At 37.2% G+C, this 21,746-nt stretch overlaps 1 protein-coding gene across 2 annotated transcripts in view; it reads right to left on the bottom strand.

Moving 5' to 3' along the window:
* LOC101850200 (disintegrin and metalloproteinase domain-containing protein 22) overlaps positions 1–21,746 on the bottom strand; it is a 54,385-nt gene that overhangs the window by 12,711 nt on the left and 19,928 nt on the right. The window contains exons 2-24 of one of the 2 annotated variants that reach the window (XM_005107308.3): positions 20,553–20,704; positions 19,038–19,120; positions 17,841–17,907; positions 17,365–17,447; positions 16,503–16,563; positions 15,426–15,483; positions 14,651–14,736; positions 14,048–14,116; positions 12,990–13,061; positions 12,155–12,324; positions 11,427–11,508; positions 10,174–10,261; positions 9,618–9,644; positions 7,063–7,114; positions 5,940–6,051; positions 4,990–5,061; positions 4,532–4,627; positions 4,016–4,096; positions 3,451–3,565; positions 2,596–2,707; positions 1,941–2,057; positions 1,267–1,438; positions 338–590 (exon numbers count right to left, since the gene is read on the bottom strand). In XM_005107308.3, coding sequence (XP_005107365.1) covers positions 338–590; positions 1,267–1,438; positions 1,941–2,057; positions 2,596–2,707; positions 3,451–3,565; positions 4,016–4,096; positions 4,532–4,627; positions 4,990–5,061; positions 5,940–6,051; positions 7,063–7,114; positions 9,618–9,644; positions 10,174–10,261; positions 11,427–11,508; positions 12,155–12,324; positions 12,990–13,061; positions 14,048–14,116; positions 14,651–14,736; positions 15,426–15,483; positions 16,503–16,563; positions 17,365–17,447; positions 17,841–17,907; positions 19,038–19,120; positions 20,553–20,704 — 2,280 coding nt within the window. The remainder of the gene's footprint in view (positions 1–337; positions 591–1,266; positions 1,439–1,940; positions 2,058–2,595; positions 2,708–3,450; positions 3,566–4,015; positions 4,097–4,531; positions 4,628–4,989; positions 5,062–5,939; positions 6,052–7,062; positions 7,115–9,617; positions 9,645–10,173; positions 10,262–11,426; positions 11,509–12,154; positions 12,325–12,989; positions 13,062–14,047; positions 14,117–14,650; positions 14,737–15,425; positions 15,484–16,502; positions 16,564–17,364; positions 17,448–17,840; positions 17,908–19,037; positions 19,121–20,552; positions 20,705–21,746) is intronic. The other variant, XM_005107309.3, reaches the window with a different exon arrangement.

The raw sequence follows: 21,746 nt of genomic DNA, 5'->3' as shown, positions 1-21,746 counted from the left end.
GTTTTTGGAAAAATTAACCGGAGACCTAGTTTTGGGCTCGTATTCGGTTATTCGAATAATTTATTCGGTTTCTGCCCAGGCCTAATCCATATGATATCTGAAAAACACCATGAAACTACTGGAAAGATGAAAGATAGTGTTTAAGTAGATGTGGGCCGTGCACAAAAAAATCAAATGCACTGTGGACTAAAGAACCAACTGTTGAAACTCTTGAGATCCAGGCAGAGAACTATGAAAAAGAAAGAAGAAATCAATCCGACTTTCAGCAAAGCCCATCTCAAAATCATGTTCTAAGTCTGTATAAAAATGTATAAACATGCATACATGTTTCACCAACCTTCTGTGACAGGGGCAGTGGCGGGAGTATCAGCCCCTCTCATGTCCTTCCCCTCCAACTGTACCCCATCCTGCCCTCCCAGTAAGAGTGTCTCCACTTTGGCTACCACAGTGCTGTGGACAGTAGGGACTAAAGAGTCACTGTCCACATCCACCTCCTCATCATCTAGCAGAACAGTGATGTTGGATTTGACCGAGCAGTCCTCACTTTCCCATCCGTGGTCACAAAAACATCTTTCGTCAGGAGCACAAACCTAAAGAACAAGATTCATTCTTAATGAACAACTTAAAGTGCTTGTGTATTCATCACAGCATAATGACACACGGGTGGTCAGTAAGTCCAGGAAAAAATAATGACACTGAAACAGAAAATGAGGAAAAAAGGAGGCCACTAATTGATTAAAACAACTAGTGCCTGAAATGGTAAGGCAAAACACAGCTTGACATCTCAAACAAACAAGTTCTGGAATGAAATACCTCAAGGAATAAAAGTAACACTTTCATTTGCTAAATTTACTATGCATCTTAACTTCGCCTTGACACAACTCGGCAATTTTGATGGAAACTTGACTAGAAAAGGGCTTTAAAGGGCTATGAACAGATCAGTCACACCAAAAAAACACCTGCCTAGATGTGAAAAAAGGTAACTAAACATAATTCTAAAACGGAAGTGTGGCTTACCAATGTACATACTGTCAAACCTGCTCAAAAGTAGACCTGTCCAAGATATTCACCTATTACAAATGATTACTTCCGACAACACTTCTCTCCCCCCCCCCCCCCCCCCCCCCCCCACCAATCCCCTTCTTCGTCTTTTTTGTGAGAAAATGATGCTGTCTAAGCATTTTTCACCTCAACAATTACAGGTCCCCTTGGAAAAGTTTGACAGTAGAGCCAAGTTAGAATCTTATAACATGAAATCCTACATACCCCATGGCCAGAGCATATCTCAGAGAGCTCTGCAGTAGGGCAGGTGAAGGTGGGCACTTTCGCCAGTGGCCTGCAGGTGTTCCTCTTGCAGACTTTGTTCTCCCCACACTTGGTGCCATCCTGCACCATCCCCATATGAGGCATGTCCATCATGGCTGGACCGTGGACAGTCCTGGAGTAGACACACGCGTTGCAAAACATTAGTTATATGCACAGGGAACTCTAGAGCTTATTTACTAGACTATAAGCACATAAAACCCAGATATTCACATACAACAAAAGAGAAATAAAATTTGACACAATGAACAGAAAATCTGAAACATTTTATTATTTCACTGTCCCAATATTTCCAATAAAAAAATTATACCCAGGAGAAATTAAAATACTCTATACACACAGCATGCTTTCCAATCTGCATTTCAACATCAATAGCATCAGAGTTTTAAATGGACATAGGTGCTGAGCCAAAAAAAAATCAGATAAAAATTGCCGAACGGGTAGAAAAATGCCTAATTCTTCAATTTCATTATTTTGATAAGCGTCTGATTTCACCATGAGGCCTCACAAATTACAAACTCTACTCCCAAATATAAAGTAAAAACAAACAGTCAGTGTCATGCAAACAGAGATTTACAAAAAGAACAGAAATGATATATGCAAACATATCAACTTACTTGCACTCATACTCAATATCATTCGCATTGACATTGGTAGTTGAGAATCCTTTGTCAGAACCATACAGAGGGGAGTTTCTGCCACCTTCACAATGCAGCAGCCCACACAGGATATTGCTGTAAGGAGACAAGGGTATTCCTGACTCATTTCATTACAAACTTATGAGACTCCAACCCCCATAACATTCTAAATGACACAGTTGTTTAGTGAAAAATGGTCACTGACCCAGAAATTTCCTAAGATCAACTCTTTTCTCATTAATCTACTTTTCATGGGAATCATCAGCACATCAGACATAGCTCTTCCTACGATTATTTGATCAGGACACTGGAGAGAAAGAAAAAAGCTACAGCCATATTCAGCAGGTTATGATTCTTATTCTACTATCAGGTAACAAAGAATTATGTCTTAAGAGAAGAAACCTAGCTCATAAATCAAAAGAAATAAAAACTTTGTTCCCTTACACACCTATGATCCTGTATCATCCAAAAAATAACAAGCTACTCATTCACTCTCCTGAAAAAGAACAATGACACAATCAGCTGATCGTCTAAAATTTTTCTCATTTAAAACAAGTCCACAAAGCATACCAGTTTTAATTGTATCCCCGTCTCAAAACCATGAGAGACCTTTTTAAAAAAATAACGAACTCACTCATGTTGACACTTTGCGTAACTCCCTGAGTGCTTGTCTTTTCCACAGTGCCCATTAAAATTGCCAGTTGGGTTGAAACGCTGGAAACACTGGTCATGCCCACCTTTGGCACCTGAGCAAGAAAATGATTCATAAAAAGTTGTGAGAACTCTGGACTTATTAAATACTGAATAAATACAATCAAGAGTTTGGAATGAATTTTGAATTTCATGCCATTTAATAAATGCAATGAGAATACAAACAAAAAGTATGTATAATTTTTTGCAGGTTTAAATCTTTGCAGGACATATATCTTATTAAACCAAGTAAATCACTTGAGGGGATGCTTAAATTACAAAAATAACTCTTCACATACGCATTGTTTGTTGAAAAACGGTTCAAGATTAATCCTTTCTTACAGTACAATGTGGTGGTAAATTAGACACCATGGAAACGAATAAGGCCTACCCATGTTTGGGCCTTCACCACAAATTTTAGTAACTGACTAGGCCTCACTCCATCCTCAGTCTCTTCAAGGATCAACAGCCAGTTACCACAGAAAAAAAGTTCTTACACTTAAAACACACTTTTTTTCTAGTCAATCATGAAAAACTGAAGGTGTTGCCCTGCTGAGCAAAACATGAACATTTTCCTCAACACGATGAAAGTTATTTCATTGCTCAATCAGGAACACTTTCCTCTCCTTTACAGATGACCTTTCCCTGCCTAATCGAAAACACTTTCCTCTACTTGACAAAACAGAGGTATAACGGTGCTTGATTTTTTAAATGTTACCTCCCAGCTACACCAAAAGCGAAACAAAAATTGTTCAATCCCGTAACTACAGAACAAAGCCACTCATCTAAATGTTCTCACCTGCTCCCCAGATGCCTTGACATTGCTCTTTGACCGTTGGACAGATACCCCCAGAACAGTAGCCTTTGCCCTGAGCACAAGGGTGACCATCTTCAATGTAAGCGTTGTTTGGGCACTGTAGATTTTAAAAAAGCAAAAACTACTTACATGAATGGCAAAAGCTTTATCATGAAGACATCAAAACTGAAAAATGTAGTTCTAATGTATTCTGCTTGAAGCTGGCATCAACAATTATTTGCAAAAGGAAAAGTAATTAAGTCTTTCAATAAACTTAGGACCTCATACAAAATACCAAGCATGGGATGGTCTTGGAGAGGCAAAACTGAGCAGTCAAAGACTTTGATGTTTGAGTAAATAATAGCACATCAACACAATAATGGTCATTTAGTGTACAGAAAAAGCAAGTCAGTCTGACCGAAAGAACAAAGGGAAAGAAAAGAATTAATTCCAACCAGTGGTGCCCTCCAACCACTCATACTGTTGAAGAGAATATTGTTACTTTTTTACCTTCCTTCCATCAAACTACCCCAAGCAGAGTGAACTAGACAAGAGCGTGAACACTTACATCCCAAGAACGGCCATCGCAGAACTCTGGCACATCACACTCTGAGGACCGCGGGCGACACATGTGACTGCTGGGTAAATACTGGGGACGATTGACATTACAAAAAATTAACAACAGGAAAAAAAATAATAAGCCATTTGTTTACAGCACAGAAGCACATAATGGAGATGATGTGGCATCAAAGTCGCTTACAAAGGGAAATTTTTTAAAATAATATCCAAACATATAACCAGTCCCATTGAGGATTTGAAATTTCTATAATTGACTTGCTCTGAGGTCTGAAGAGACCAGGAAAGGGAATGCGAAAGTAGCAGTAGCGGCAGGAAGAGGAGGAGGACGTAGAGTAGGGGAGGAGGAGGAGGAGGAGTAGGAGGAGGAGGCGGAGAAGGAGGAGGGGGAGGAGAAGGAGAAGAAGAAGAAGAAGAAAAAGAAGAAGAGGAGGAGGAGGAGGAGGAGGAGGAGGAGGAGGAGGAGGAGGAAGAAGAAAGATGAAGAAAGACCAGTCTCTCTACTCACGGAGCAGTTACTGCAGCAGGGTCCGGTTCTACACTGTGCCCAGGGCTGCAGCAGGCAGGTGGTTGGGTCACAACAGGCGTCCTTGTACATACAGTCCTGGGAGACAGCAAAGGAAACTGAGAGACTAAGAACAATAAAACGTACAGGGGCGGAAATTTTTCTTTTATTCATTAATCAGTATCCAGAACATTGTAGGTGTCGGTTTAAAAGGAAACAGCTTCTTCAGATAAATAAACACTGTTACTCTTTGAAATTTAGCCTTTTCACTCTATGAATAAAAAACTTTTTAAAAGTACAAATCTATACCTCAAAAATATATCTTACTCATGTATACATCTACATCACTCACAGTTCTTAAAAAGATGTTGGTATATCAAGGAACTAAGTATGCTACATTAAGCAGCTATCTGAAAAACTTTCCTTATTAAAAAACAAAAAACAATCTTTGATTTTCATACCTCAGGAGAGCCACAGTCACATTCTTCGCCCCGTTCCACAATCCCATTCCCACACGTTTGCTTGAATTCCGTCTGAAACAATCAATAAGTTCCTTCTGTTACAACAGTGACTTCAAACAAACCCAGATAAACGGACCAGGGCCCCAGCACTTGCAGGTAAAATAATAACAAAGAGTTCCAAACAAACACTCAATGGTAATGAAGTCAAAAACAAAATAGCAAAATTCCAAAAGTTAAACAAGCAAAATACATTTATAATAATTTGTATCATATATTATGGAACACCTTCGTTCAAACAGAAATACTTTCAACTACCAAGAGTATTCTTCTTTCAAAAACTAAAGATATAAGACTAAAAATTAACACAAAAGACCACACTTGTGATTACCATCTATCTATATGCATGTTTTCTGCAAGAGACAAACAAAAAAGAAATAAAAAAATTACAGCCAGCCATGCAGACATCAGTTGTAATCTTTTTGCAGTAAATTCAGCAAATAATTGAGTTATGAAGTTCAAACAATGGCAACAAAAAAACGGGAAAAGTTACTGTCTCTTACAGGAAGTGATCTTCTAAAACGTATTATAGCGCAGAACTTCCAAAAACTGTTTAGAAAAATACCTCATATTCTTAAGATATCCTTTATTGGCTCAGGATCACTGCTTTCTCGATCGAGAAGTATTAACCTTAAAAACCACAACAGGAAACGCTTTTCCATCCAGATTACAATCAAAGACTGATAACTGAGCAATAAAAACATGCTCGAAGATTGTAGATGAGAGTACATTCCCCTGAAGGTTGTCCAAGATGAACACAGGAAAGGCACTTTTTTAAAATAGCTCTTACAAATGTGACATGTCAGCATTGAGATAATTAACACTAATGCTATGGATGCTAAATTGACTCAACATTATATTGGTCATGTTATAATAATAGAAAGACAACTCACATGTACTCTTGGTGCACCCCAAAGACAAGAGGTGATACCCATGGTCAAACTAGCTTTTAGATCAGATTCACTGCATGTTGAGAACATTCTAGAGTGAAATCCTCCAGCACCCCTGTTTGAAAAAAGAAACAGAAATTTTACTTAAGTCTCGGGAAGGGGAAGGGGGTGTTTGTACTGGAGTCTTGATGTTATGCAGTGTTTTGTATTACATGCATGAATGTTTACTTTCAAACCGTTCAGACACTGTGGCCCTTTTCTTTTGGTTTGTTGAGTTAAACATACAACTTTTTTTCAGAAAAACTTAATGAAAGACTACAGCAAAAATGCTCCCCATAGTTTAGTTTTTGCTAGCACAATTACAGGCACAAGATGTTCTTCTCATTTCATGGCCAGAATAGAATAATGTTTACTTTCAAAGACTTCGATCAGATAATATGTAAACACATCAAAGATAACACCATTTGACAAACATAGTATAGAGTATATCATTCCAGCTGTGACAACAATGTCCAAGACGATGAAGATCTGTTTTTGTTTGAGTAGAGGTTTTACGGTGCTCGCAACTGCATAAGGTCATATGAGCGCCAAGAAATGAATGTCAATAGAGAAGTCCTTACAGGGCATCGGGCTTACTCTGGGCACCTCTCTAGTTTCAACAGCACAAAGTCTGCTTTGACTATCAAGGCACCCCAGAAGCAGCGGGTCACAAGAGTGTGACAAACATACAAAAGAAAGGAAAATGACGATAGTAAGGATTAGGATCAGGCACAGCTATGAGCATGACATTGTTGAATTAGCCCATTTACACTTCTACTGTGCATAAGAATGAGAAATGCACCTCCTTTGGGAATGGCCTAAAGACACTTCAGTCAGTGGCACCGCCCTGGGGGGTGAAGATCTGTTCCAAAGCACTTTCACCATTTTTGGATCCTAAACATAACAATACTTAATCTCACAATAAATTTCGAGGAAGAAACTCAGCAAATTCTTGCTTATCTTTATATTTACCCCAAACACGTTATCTCAGGCAACGGCTATGGGGTTAATTCCAAGAGCAGCTAGACTTCGGTGTGCCAGTTAAATTACAAACAAATCGACTAGGGGATCAAAATAATGTACTTACAGCACTTCAGTGGACATGATGCATCCAAACGCATCGTCACAAGCACAGGTCCCTGAGAAAATAGATTAACTTCAAACTTAGTTTAACAGTGACACATTTATTTCATCTCATCTTACAGTAAAAGTTTCAAATATGAACCTTGGTTGCATGCAATCTCTCATCCCTCTCTCCGTCCCTACCTTCCTCCCCCCCCCCTCTCTCTCTCTCCCCCCCCTCCCCCCTCTCTCTCTCCCCCTCTCTCTCTCCCCCTCTCTCTCTCACCCTCTCTCTCTCACCCTCTCTCGCCTCTCTCTCTCGCCCTCTATCGCCTTCTCTCTCCCTCCCTCCCTCTCTCTCACTCACCACATTTTTTTTTCTGCTCCTGAAACACCCACTCACCCACAACCTCCAAAAAATTGGTAAAATTCACACAACATGTAAGCATAACCTTGAAAACAACAAAATTACAAAACAAAACAAATGTATACTACCATAGAATCAAAAAATCAAAAGACAGGCACATCAACATGACAATATCCACAAAGAGCCAGGAAAAGGGAATAGAGAGTACCAGAAAAAAACAGAGGCTGGAAAAGAAGTCGAACCTACAGGTGTCCCCTTTCAACCATCAGATACAATTCAAACAAGTGGAAAGAAGGAAGACCTGTCAGAAGCACTAGAAGCAATTTAAACAATAATTTTTTGAATTTTTTTTTTTTATATATAACTGCAACATCCCAAGACAATTTTTAATTTTTCAGAGATGAGTATGAATTTAAATTGGGTTGAAAAAGTGATAAATCAAAGAAAAAAAATGAGGGACAACCCAAGGAACAGAATCTGCAAATCATAAACACATTAAAGTCAGGACAAACATAACCAACATGTTCATCAGGATAAGCTAGGGTTAAAAAAAAAAGGAAAGACCAAAATTTGGACAGTATTCAAAATTTTGCAAAGAATTCATACTCGTATTCTCATTGAAGGATTACCAGCCCATGACACTCCAATAAACTCCATTTATAATGAACTCACAGAGGTAGCAATACTAATAGCCCCACCAGCCACCCACCAAGTCCCCACCTGCTGAGGCCAAGGATTGATGTCCTACAACATGAACAAAAGCTCCACAACACGTTCACAGATTCCAAGTCTGAGTGGCAGTGAAAAGAGCAAACACACAATAACCAACATTCAGTGCAGGAAAACAGCAAAGCAAAAGGCACTTAAATCACCAAAAATTAAAGAAAAGAAGAACAACTAATTAAAACAGTGCACTCCACCTCCTCCTACTCTAACCCCCCCTCCCCCTTCCAAAAAAGCACTCAGTCAAAACACGTACGAACTCTTGATAAAGCCACAAAACTTCAACAGACCCATCTTGACCAACAAAAGCACAGTTTGGCCCACACTAAAGACTCCAAATTAAAGACAAGGAAATCAGCACCATTCCACAACACTAATATCATTCAACAAAAAGACATTGAGAATGTACGACAAAACATCTACACCACCCCTGTGACAGCAATGGGTCAGATCCCTGTGTTCATTCAAATCAGGCTGCAGGATAGTACCATCTTTTCACCCTCACCTTCTGCTAGAACTCTTTGGTCTCAGGGTAAAGTGCTTTCCTCCCAAACCAAAGTAAGAACTTGATTCAATCCCCCGCTCATGTAAGAATGCTCTAGCAGATAATGCAGACAAATAAAACAATTTTTCTCTGGATTTTTCCACATCCCTGATCCGGTGTAGGTGTGTCCAGTTCTTATTTCTTTTCCGGCATAGAAGAAAAATTCTGACTTCTCAGTAACCCACTGTGAACTCTCAAACAGACAACAGCATCTCAAAGTAGGGGAAGTGTGGGTCTGTAAAGAATAGCTGCCTAAAATTCTAAACAGATTCCTACTCATCCGAAACTTAAGATACCCAGCAGCACAAATAAACTCAAGAGTACTTAAAAAAAACATATTAGTGCTTTGTGAAATGCAAGAGACACTGTAACCTAGTTGGAAAAAAAGCTATATATATAAGACAAGCCATCTTGTGGGTTGAAGGTGGAAGAGCCTGCAGTTTACTTTACAGTGAGATCAATCGAGGGAGAAGGGGGGAAAAAATAATACTGTGTAAAACAAGAACAATACAATGCAACATCACGGAATACAAGGCAAAAACATCCATTCACATGCATGTGTGGCCATGCCTTTCAGTCAACAAGATACAATTTTGGTGCTAATAAACATAACAACATAAAAAAAAGAGGAGACAAAACAAAACTAACAACAAATCAAAGGTGTACACAAACTTGCTGTGTGAAAAAATAACAACTGTAGCTTGAAAAAAAATGAACACCTAATATACAAACATAAAAAACAAAAACACAAAAATAATTCATCAATACAACAAACTCAGCCAACCCTAGAAGGATATATTCAACCCACTGGTATCAGCAGTCACATACCCAAAAAAAAAAACAGCCTAAAACCAAAAGGAACAAAAATACAAAATAAAAAAGCATCTAAGACCACCAGCATCACAAAGCCAGCATTTCACAACATGAAACTACAACTCAATTATACCTGCATGGTAGACTCTTCTCCATTTTGCTGCGTGCATCGAAGATATCAAGACAGTTATTGTAATCCTCCAAACACTACACACTGAATCATACACCATTAGATATATTGCAGTCCTCTTTTCCAAGACGCAGACAAATTAATAAATATTTTACTAAGACCTTATCATGAACAAAACTCATGAGAACTACAAGGAATAAGAAAGTGCAAAGGTGGCATTTCAAAAAAGCCAAGACACACTCCTTGTTAACAATCAAACCTATAAGCTATGATCCCATGCTTTCAGATAAGGGGGGGAAATTATTTCTTTTCACATTTCATGAGCTTCATGGGACCAGAGAATTTCTGCATGCTACTCACATTTCATGAAAAAGGAAGCTGTAATGCACAGAATATAGAGGGGGAAAAAAACAGGGATTTGAAATTCTTTTGTGTTAACAAGAATTTTGTGTTATACGACATTGTGTTAAGCACAGGGTAAAGTACTTTCACTTCATTGTTATTTTCAACAATCATCTTTCACATATCTTTAAAGATCGAATCAGCAATTCCAACATACCATCTTCATCATGCTCTATCCCCAAAATGTGTCCTGCCATGTGAGAAAGAATTGTGGCAGACTGCTGGGGCTCAAACGGGCGACCACTCTGAAACATACACACAAGGAATATCATCATCATTGCCTTTCTCACCCTGCATCAAAGTATAGGCCATGAACAAACATTTTCCACCTCTTCACATTATTCCACGTCTTCCCACTATTCTGTGCATAATTCTACAAAACCCTTCTCCAGGTTCCATATGGCCTTCCTCTTGATACAAGGAATATAGAACCACATAAAATGCGGATAACACAGATGTAGTTGTCAATGTCACGATGTATCCAGTAGTTGCTGAGCTTTCACCTTTCTCGTCAATGTGATGCCATGTAGCAGAATGTACAAGTCTGTTTAAGTTGTTTTGATGCTCCATATAAGGAGTTGGAAATCATCGACATGATGGAAATAAGAGCTTTCTGCTTTAAAAAGGAAAAATGTGACTTCATTACATACTACCTAGATTATGAAAAACCCTCGACTCAATACTGAGCCTCAGTTTGTACATTCAAGATTTCAGATCTACCTCACTGTAAAACAAGTCTTGGAATCATAACAACTCAAAAATCATAAATTTGTATCTTCCTAGGTACAAATAGTACCAATACCCAGTTTCTATTTGCATATGCTTGAACAATTTTTTTTTTGTACTGAGGTATTTTTAGAGTGGATCACGACTTCATTATCTAAAAAAAGAATAATGTACATCATCGTGAATAGGATGCAGCTTTTACCAGAAAATAAAGGCTTCAAAGTTGCCCTGCATCGTTTTCATAAGATACAAATATTAGACCCAAAAAACCCCAGTGGGGGCTGACCAAGGGATCAAACTCATAAATTTTGTTGCTTGCATCATCGAGATTAGAGACCTTTTTAATAGCGACAGTGGGGAGTTTTTTATACATACATCAGTACTATAATTCTTTTACTTTGGCTTTCTAGAAATAAAATGGACCTTAATGTGATGGGGCTTGCCACGAAAAAGTTGATGCCTCTTATCCAATGAACATGTGATATATACAAAAAATTTTGTTGTTAAATCTACCTGCATCTTATTGGCGCATGCATTCTATTCATGATGATATACAGTATGAATCACAATTCAAGCGCATAACCAAGAAAATAATTTTGCCATAGTAAACAAGTCATTCTACAGAAGAAAGCTTGAAACCAGCAAATGATCCCATACTCTCAGTAAAAATATAAATCAGCTCACCTTTATAACAGCAACAGCTCTGTCAGAACAGATGGAGTCGGGGATTGCGATGCCAACCTTGTCGTCCTGCAGCTTCACACCACTATCCAATGAGGAAAATAAATCTTGTTGAATAACGTGAAGCCCACATGCATTTCAAGCTTAAGTACATACATGAAAAGTAGAATAGGTACAGACTATAAAGCAAATCTTAAGCTTTGACGTCAGGCCAATGTGAGTCCGTACCCCTGGTAACATTTTTTTAAAGCAATTTTTTGTAACTATAAAAAGAGTATTTAACGCTACACTCTTTTAAAAATCTATCCTTAAAAACAATCCAAAGAACAAAGAAAATATATAAACTTTACACTACACGAAAGCACAAACACAATCAACTGTTTCAGGACACAGTTCTTAAGATATAACATCTTAAGACGACAGGTTCCATGGTCAATGTATCAAGGACACATCCCGAAATGACGATTCACAGGCATTCAAATAAACAAACAAAACACAAGCAGACTGCATAGCAGACTCTTCTCAATTTCGCTGTATGCATTGAAAATATCAAGACAATTATTATGACCTTAAACTTTTAGACATGGTTAGCTTGAATCCTACAATGATCTCAATAGTAATAGTGGCCTACAATATATAACAAAAAGTTCCTTTTTTTTTCAAAAGACGAAGCATTTCATGAGTAGTGTACTTACTTTTGCATCACAAAAACAATGAAAGACTTCACTCACGTCAAAAAGAAGGCTGCATCAAACACATCATCTTTTGGCAGGCGTTTTTCCTTGTACTGCAGAAATCGACTGAGGAGTGTCCTATGTGTGTTTTCCACAGTGAAATGATTGTGAAGGTTCCAGAACTCCAGGTATGTCAAGGCAATACTAAAATCTATTTTTCTGTAGTACTGAAACCACGAAGAAAACATAAAATCACATTCCACAATGTTGGAGATTCAGTTCAAGTTAGCAATAACCGCATCACAGTTTAGTTGTGCCTAAAGTTTCCCTGGCTAATAAATATGATTACACACCAGGACTCACAGTGAGAAGCTTGAATGTACCCTAAATATGAATCAGGCTTATAAAAGGGTCATCCCCTTGAAAGAACAAGGGCTTTAAGTGCTCACAGAAACAAACGAATATTGATTAAGTTTACACCACAACAATGTTAATCAGAGTCTCACAATCCATACAAAATACTCGTATAAATGCTTCAAGTGCTACAAATGTAAGCACATTCATAATGATAATGATTTTAAAACAAACGGATTCCTTATATAATATATATATATATTGCATATCTCAATTCAAAAGAAGGCACCATGCATTTTACAATTATATGATTACCCCAAAAAGATGCGATAACATTCCAAAACAGAAAAAAAAAATCCTCAGAAACTTCAGTGCATGCCGCCACTTTACAAACTCTTATACACTAACATCCATACAAATCGTTCACTGTCTCAGGTGGGTATATTCATTCCTATCTGCGCGAAATGAAGACAATATGTATCAAGCATATAAAGTAAATTAATAAGAATTGTTTTCATAGAGGTAAACTGCAACTTACCAGATCTACAATGTTTGCAACATCTACTGCATACTGGATGACATGCTGTTGGCTAAACTCAAGTCCCATGTACTGAGGATTTTTTTAAAAATGAAAAATTGTATGAAATACTGAACATATAAACTACAGGTCGGCTTTAAAAAAGCAAAGCGTACATTTATCTAACAGGTTAGGTCTATATGATTAGAATATCAGATCAGGGGGAACAGAATTCAAACTGGTCGCTGCCCAATTATCACACGAGAAATTCAGCATGAATTTTAGTTTAAGTAGGAGTTTCATAGCACTTGCAAAACAACAAGGTCATATAGTTGTCGCAGATTAGAAGTGTCACAAGAGTGTAACAAACACAAAAGTGGAGGGATGATATAGACAATAGATGAAAGAATGAGAAAACCACACCAGAGCCCCCGCCAACCACCCTTTCAGCATGAATAAACTTTGACTTAAAATACATTGCAGGAGAAAAAGCTCCTTACTTCAACACACAACATATATATACTCACCATCATCCATTTTCATTGTACCATTATAAATTCATAGTATCAGAAAACAGGCAAAGATAATTTTTTATCAAGCACTACTCTCAGGCAACCAACAACTATTAAAAATTTATTAGACATTCTTTTCTGGAGAGACATAATTGTTCAACAACTTAGAAAGTGTCATGCTACAAAAGAAATTAACCACCCTCAACTCTCCATGGAGCAATTCTAGTGACAGACACACAGAGACAAAGTTTGAAAAAAAAGCAACACCTGATTGACCGATTCAAATCAAAATTTTGAAAACAAACATGCTTTAGCTTGTAAAGATCAGACTTGAAGTGTTCAATCCGGCACCAATTTCAAAATAGCTGGCCAAAATGACCATCTACCAGACAATTTCTGCATGTTACGCAGATTTCGTGATAAAGGAAGCTGCAATGCACAGAATATAGAGGGGGGAAAAAAACAGGGATTTGAAATCCTTTTGTGTTAAGAATTTATAACCCACCCCCACAATCAACCCAAATTGGACACCTGCTGCACACACAACATACTGTATATAACACTTACCATAGACTTGTCAAGAACCATTGCTATCCTGAGAAGTTTCTGCTTTTTATCTTCCTTCCCAAGATGACTCTAGAAGTTTGAGAATAATAAAAGTGTCACATTAATAATTTAGAGTTAATTTTAAGTATGCATAGTCAACTAGATCTCTATATTGAATTGAACATTAAAAATGCAAAATGCAAAGGAATCTGCAACATGCATCTATCCCACATTTTAGGAGTGACATCAAGCGATCAGAAAACCCATTTCTCAAGCCATATAAAAAGCAAAACTTAAGTTTTCCTCAATGACTGAAGGCTATAAAAAAAAAAACTATCACAGTCAGAACAATCCAACTTTTTAATATGCTCTGGTGCCAGTATTAAGAGTCAAGTCTGCAGGCTACACAGTAAAATATTTCCATTCAATTGACACAGGTACAACTTAGTGTAACAGCAAATCATTCTTTCTGTTACAGAGATCTACTTTAAACTCTAATTAAGAAACATAAAAGTTAATCATAGTGAATGAAAATTAAAAGGGGTATTGGATGTACAACTAATGTCAGACAATGATTTGACCTGGACCATACCTGAGCAATATAAATTTCAAGTGCATGCATACCTTTTGAGCATTGGTGAATTTAATTCTCTTGATGAGTTGCCCTTTGTGCAGTTCTTGAAATGGTAGCCATAAACCTTGGCTGTTGCCTGAAAATAAAATTATCAATATAATAATCATTCTGGATACTTACAATGTCATAAAATATACACAGAAAAAATGTGTCAGTATATTTTGAGATTTAATAGCTATAATTTGTTAGAGAGACAAGAAGTCCATATTTAACAACTACAATTGTAAATTACAAAGAACACATCTTAAAAAACTACCACAAGCAAATGAAAATTTTCTTTTAAGTTAAACCATTATTAAATTACTTCTTCGGGCCGCATTAAATTTCAAAATTACAGCTAAAATATCTAATGAAAATTTAGAGCAATAACAGCCGCAGATGAGAGCAAGAAAAAAAAGGTGTAAGCATCCAGTCTACAGCATAAACTTATTAAGGTTTCCCTTTTCTTGTATTTCCCAAATCAAACCCTCAGTATAACCTGGACAATTTCTTTCATCTTAACACAAGATGAACGGATCAAGTCAAAGAGTACATTGAATGGCATCTGAAACATAGTCTGTGATGAGTTTGCTTCATAATCTACATTTTTCTAGGGTTACCCCTGATCATACAAAGGAGTGACAAAGCACTCAATACATGCCTTCTATTATTATTATTACTGTTACTTTTATTGTTATTAGTATTATTACTGTCAATACCATTGTTATTATCTCATTACTATTATCACTATCATCCTTATTTTCATCATAAGGCCAGCAAGCATACCACAATTCTCCTCTGGAGACACTGAAGCCTTGAAGATGACATGAGGGTGTTCTGTGGCCTATGACAAAAAAACAAAACAATAAAAACAACATTATATCCTTTGAACATCATACACTATGTTAATACCTTTACAGTCAGGCTTGTCCAACTAACCAGCCAACGATTATGTCTGGCCACACAGTGGACGGGTTAAAAGTTTGGTAATCAAAATTATTTAATGTTAAACTCCCGTTCAACTTCCACTGAAAAAGTAATTCTATTATTCAATAAAGTCAAGCCATGATGCAACTTGTGAGAAATTCATTAATGGAGAGAAAGCTAAACACATAGCCAGAAAGACATATGGACAGATGGTTTGCGACAGAAAAAAATCACTTTCTCAACAACACCAATACTGCTAATACACATACCATTATCATATACTGCTAATACACATACCATTATCATATACTGCTAATACACATACCATTATCATATACTGCTAATACACATACCATTATCATATACTGCTAATACACATACCATTATCATATACTGCTAATACACATACCATTATCATATACTGCTAATACACATACCATTATCATATACTGCTAATACACATACCATTATCATATACTGCTAATACACATACCATTATCATATACTGCTAATACACATATCATTATCATATACTGCTAATACACATACCATTATCATATACTGCTAATACACATACCATTATCATATACTGCTAATACACATACCATTATCATATACTGCTAATACACATACCATTATCATATGAGGAGTCCACGGGAAAAACGGGCAGTCACATTATTGTTACGTTTGTTGAATTGAAAATCAAACAACAATAATCAACGAACAGTTGAACAGAAATACAGCTATGAGTCAACAAGCGTTCAAAATTGATACTCTCACGATTTTCAGTTTGTGACCATTCCACTTTTCCCGTTTTTTCTGTGGACTCCTCATATATTTAAGCGACAACTGAGGCAAAACTTGCCTGACCAAGTCAATAGATCTCTTTTTAACAGAGAGGCATCTATAAACTTTAAAATTTAAGATAACACTTACATCCATAGAGACATTTAGAGGCTGGATGATGTAGGTCTCATTGTGCATTTGAATCACACCCCTGGGGAACATCACATAGTAAAGTGTTAAAACTTGTTAAAAAAATAAACTTGTAATAAACAGCACATGAAAAAAATGTAGGTAATCAATTGTGGGTTTGTTTTCTTTCTTTTTTTAAGTTTTAGTAAGTGTTTTACGGCACTTGCAACACAATAAGGTCATATAAGTGGCGCAGAATAGATGTGTTACAAGAGAGTAACATACACAAAAAAGAAGGAGGAGAGATAAGGACGGTAGATGTTTGATAGGAAAGAGGGAGCAAACCATGCCAGAGCACCCGCCAACCACCCACAGTTTGTTTTCAAACCACACTGCCAAAGCTGATATTTCTAGAACATATCACATCTTTAAAATTTTTGCTGTAATATCTGACAAGCACATGCCAATACTAGATGACAATCGTTTCTTATTTTTAAACAGTAAAACAGTGAACGTCCTCATTCTTGATATGAATACAACATACCAGCTAATTCACAAACTGAAAGATGATCTATACAATACAAAATAAATTCAGACCACATGAAAAAACATATGTTCATGTGAAGTATGTTTATGTGAGCAAGTCTTGAGGTTTATTCAAGTTTTTGAGAGAAGAAGTGAGAACAGGTGAAAACACAAGACAGAGACAAAAGAGGAAAAGAAATTTGGGGGGGGGGGGGGGGAGAGAACAGATAATAGGAGTGATAAAAACAAGTCCACATACTACAAGAGACCACAGCTGAGGTCAACAACAAAAACCAATTTCTCTTTGGGAAATATATAATAATACAGAATGGGAACAGAAACATATGGAGTCACTCACTTCAACCCATTGCATGTGCTCACAGCTACGCTTGACCATTCATCTTTCCTCACATGTCCAAGGTAATAGCAATGCTCAACAGTCTGCAACAGAAAAGCAAGCATGACAATATTATGTTGATTACAGAGATTGCTGGTATAAGTGAATATTTAATGAAAAACACACTGAGGCACTGTATCATTTATCTAATGATGAATGAAAAACAAATCTAAATCGATTAGGATGATAACTATATTGTGATAATGAAAATAATGTTACAGACAATGGAACTGATGATAGTGATAAAAATGATAATGATCACCATCATGTCTTAGACCTCTTGCTTTATTCTGTTGCTTGTGCTAAATTGTTCGAAATTTCTAAAGACATTTTTTACTCCACTTTTCAGCTTTGTACCAATGATGACGAAAAAATAACAGTATCAATGCTGATGTCGATACACGAGAAATTATCTCACTCATTATTCTAAGCCTCACCTTAGTCAGCACCTGCTGATTGTCCTCCTCATAATGCTTGACTACAATCCCAGCCGAGAGTAGAACACTGGACAAAAAAAAACACACCAAAAAGATTCAATTTAAAAACATACCAAGGGCTTCAATAACCAAACAATCCTCCCATCCAAAATCACTTTCAACCTAAACTTAAAGAAATTTAAGAGACAAACTGTCCTATATTGATTCTTATCAAGTTGTTGTTATCAAAATGTAGACATGATATACATCAACAAAAAGAAAAACATAGAAGTACTTCAACAAAATCAGTCATTTGGTGCTCAGAATAGCTGAGTTTAAGTTTTAGTAGGAGTTTTACGGAAATTGCAACACAATAAGGTTGTATAAGTGCCAAAGATAAGAGGTGTTACAAGAGAGTAACAAACACAAAAAGAAGGAGGGGAGAGAGAGACGATAGATTTTTTTATAGGGAAGAAGGAGCAAACCACACCAGAGCACCTGCCAACCACCCACTGAGTATTAGTCTACAACATTCCATTTACAGCCACCATTTCGCCACAAACAGAATAGAGTACTAGCCACATGGAAAAGAGGTAGAAAGTGCAGACCACACAAGAGCACCCACCAATCACTATAAGACGCAAGGAAGAAAAGAGAGATCAAAGACCAAAGCATGTTACTCTCAAAATACTCCGTGAGTAAATTGTTAAAGCATGAATGCAAAACATGTTCGATTTACAGGCATGATATGATATGATATGATATGACATGATATATGATATGATATGATATGATATGATATGATATGATATGATATGATATGATATGATATGATATGATATGATATGATATGATATGATATGACATGCATTTAATGCCCTAATGTATGGTCATTTAAAGTCGACACCACCAAGGTAAAAATCCATCGCTGATAGGACTGTCACAAAGAAGAAGTACCATGAAAACTCTCCAAACAGCTCAAGTTTAAGAACACTGAGTTACAGATTTAATTCAGCCATCCAATTTGTGATTCAGCATGATAGTAACTGAGCTAACGGTGAATCCTTTCAAATTCAAAACAAACACTATTAAAGAAAGCATAATAATTAAGTCCACTGTCACAAAGCCAACTTATTGACAACCTGTCTACAGAAAGACGAGGAGGCAAAAGAATATATCGATTGCTTTCTTTCTCAGAAAACACAACTGTGCACTCACTCGTTTCTCTCCAACTTGATCCTGTACCTGGTCCCAGCTATTGTGATCTGCACTGTCAGCTGATTGACATGCTCATGTGTACCCTGTGCAATGAGAGATACAAAAACACTAATAAATTGCATTCTATAACATAAAATATATAATAAATATAACTATGGCATGTACAACATTTTCATTCTCAATCCTGAAAAGTTGTGAATAAATTAGTCTTCTTTTCGTACTCCTGCAAGAGCTCATGGAGTAACTGACTGACAGATCTTCACCTCAGATTGAAGTTGGTTTTACGTACATAGTCATTTTCATCAACAAAATCAAATCATCTCTTGCTTGACAAGTAGTGTAGCCATTTTCGAAGGTACTCTTGATGTCGTAATATTTATACTGACAAGAGTGGATTCAGTATTTGGGTAGAAATCAGTCTTTAATTTTGCTTGGAGGCCCACCCGAAAGGCTTGCTCTTTTCAATTTTAGAACTGCCGAGTAGCGGTGTGTCAGTCCACTGTTTTGGACTAAACTCTGAGTCTGAATAATTATGAAATACTCGAAACAGTACTCGAGTACTGGAGTAATCAAATCCTGAGCACAGGGTCAATTTGCCAATGCCTATACTAAAATTTACCAATAAATGAATAACAATAATATAAAAGCAGAAAAAGAAATATCAATGTTATAGTAAAAACAACAAACAAAAACATCCAAATTACAGAGATGATTTGAATAGTGGACAAAAAAAGACGACAAATTAAAAAAATACAGTGCAACAACAAACAAACAAAATGATGAACATTATGAAATCTTTGTGTACATTAAAGAAATCAAGGGGCTAAATACTCGAGTGGACGTGAGTACTCGCACACCTTCTGCAGGGATCCTTGAAGTGCAAAACTGTCACAGCGGACCTCTTAACTTGTTCATCTCTACACCAGAAGGATAAGAGTTCAGTCCAATCTGATAAGTGTGTGTAGAAAATTTGAGGAAAAAACCTAAAGCAGGTAAAAAAACGAACTCCAGACCTCCAGGTTGACAAGCTAACACCATACCCGTTGGGTTACTGTGCCCCCTGAATAAATCTGTGAAATCTCAATAACACCTGCATTGGAAAAGGTCTGTGTTGGTATGCAATTTTTTGACAATGCCAGGACCTTATGGTGAAATACAGCCTATTTGTGTAGGACTTTTCTACTCTGTCATGATCTTCAGCAAAACCACAATCGACTACATTCCTATGTCAGTCTTTTCAAAATTTAAGAAATATACAAAATGTATCTCACTGCAGTAACAAAGGGTTCAGCCTTTCTCTGCAGGTTTTTATTTACATCTGGTGTACGTGCCCACACCTCCACACCACCCACCCACACACACAAACACAGGTTTTTGAACTCGCACACACTCACATGCATATGCATGCACACATACACACACCCACAGATTTTTCAACACCAGTGCTGGCATAGCTATTCAGGAACACACCAGCTTACGACACACACATGCAGGTTGGAATCATTTAATACTCACATGATGGCGAATCTTGTGCTTTTGCGTGGACAGAGGAAATAGTCGTCCTTTTTCCACTTGCTTTGGGTACACAATTTCTTTGGGCTGTTCAATACTGGAGAGAAGCACTTTGTTGTACAAGTCATGGGTCATCTGATCATGGAGATCTCGCACTAGAGGAAACAAAAAAAAGAAAAGAAATTTTGTAAGAACATACAAATTCTCACTTCATTCTCCATTGAGGCACCAACCAATCATATGTCTTCCAGTGCCAACATTACTGACATCCACTTTAAAATGTTTTACTATAATCTGTTATTTATTTGTTGTAGGGCTTTTTTTTTTTTTACCCTTCCATTTGTAATGGTACATGAAGCACAAAAGAATAAAGAGAATGAGAAAACCAGTAACAAAAGAATAAATAAGAAAAGTGAAAGACCCGTAGAATAAAGAAGTGACACTGAGGTCAGAAGTACAATCCTTATTTCCAACTCTCATTTTGACATGCGCTTGCTATGAACAGTGGGAGAGTCTCGTCTAAGCACCTAACACAATGAATGACCTTTGCGCTGGGGCTGGGGAGAAATACCATGACATTTCCAAGCGGGCAGACCATTAGCAATGTACAGGCAGTCCAGTCACTACGATCTCCCCGTACGGATTCGGTGACCACTGCAGTCTGTCCGAGGGTTAGACGCCTTAGTCTTCGCTTTAAAAGCAAAATGGCACAGAGATGTGACGGTGAGCAAAGGTGCGTCTCCATGGAACGGTTAGTCGAGAAACTGGCTGCTCCCCCTCCCCTCTCTCTCTCCGACTTTTTATCCAGACTTAAAGCTCCCAATACACATGCACAACATTCATAACTAATTAACTTTGTTCTTCAACTCTACCTTCGCCTTCCTTGTAATGGTAACAATTTTGGGACGCGCATACCAACTGAGCTAAACGAAACACTCCAGCTATATTCAAGTTCTTCAAACAGCATCTGTCCTACCTATAATTCCTTTCGGGAAATTGATGAGGCGACTTTTTTTAGAATGTCTTTACACTCGTCTCAACCCCATTCTTTTTTTCTTTTTTTTCTTTCACCACGTATCACCACTACTCTGGAGACACTAAACTCAAAGAAAGATGAAGGCAAGTGAGCGCTCGTGTGTGTGTGTATGTGTGTGTGTGTGTGTGTGTGTGTGTGTGTGTGTGTGTGTGTGTGTGTGT

The sequence above is a fragment of the Aplysia californica genome, unplaced genomic scaffold, assembly GCF_000002075.1.
Source record: "Aplysia californica isolate F4 #8 unplaced genomic scaffold, AplCal3.0 scaffold00591, whole genome shotgun sequence".
Taxonomy (NCBI): domain Eukaryota; kingdom Metazoa; phylum Mollusca; class Gastropoda; order Aplysiida; family Aplysiidae; genus Aplysia; species Aplysia californica.
Note: the sequence above shows the minus strand (reverse complement) of the source record. Positions and strands in the feature narration are given on the sequence as shown.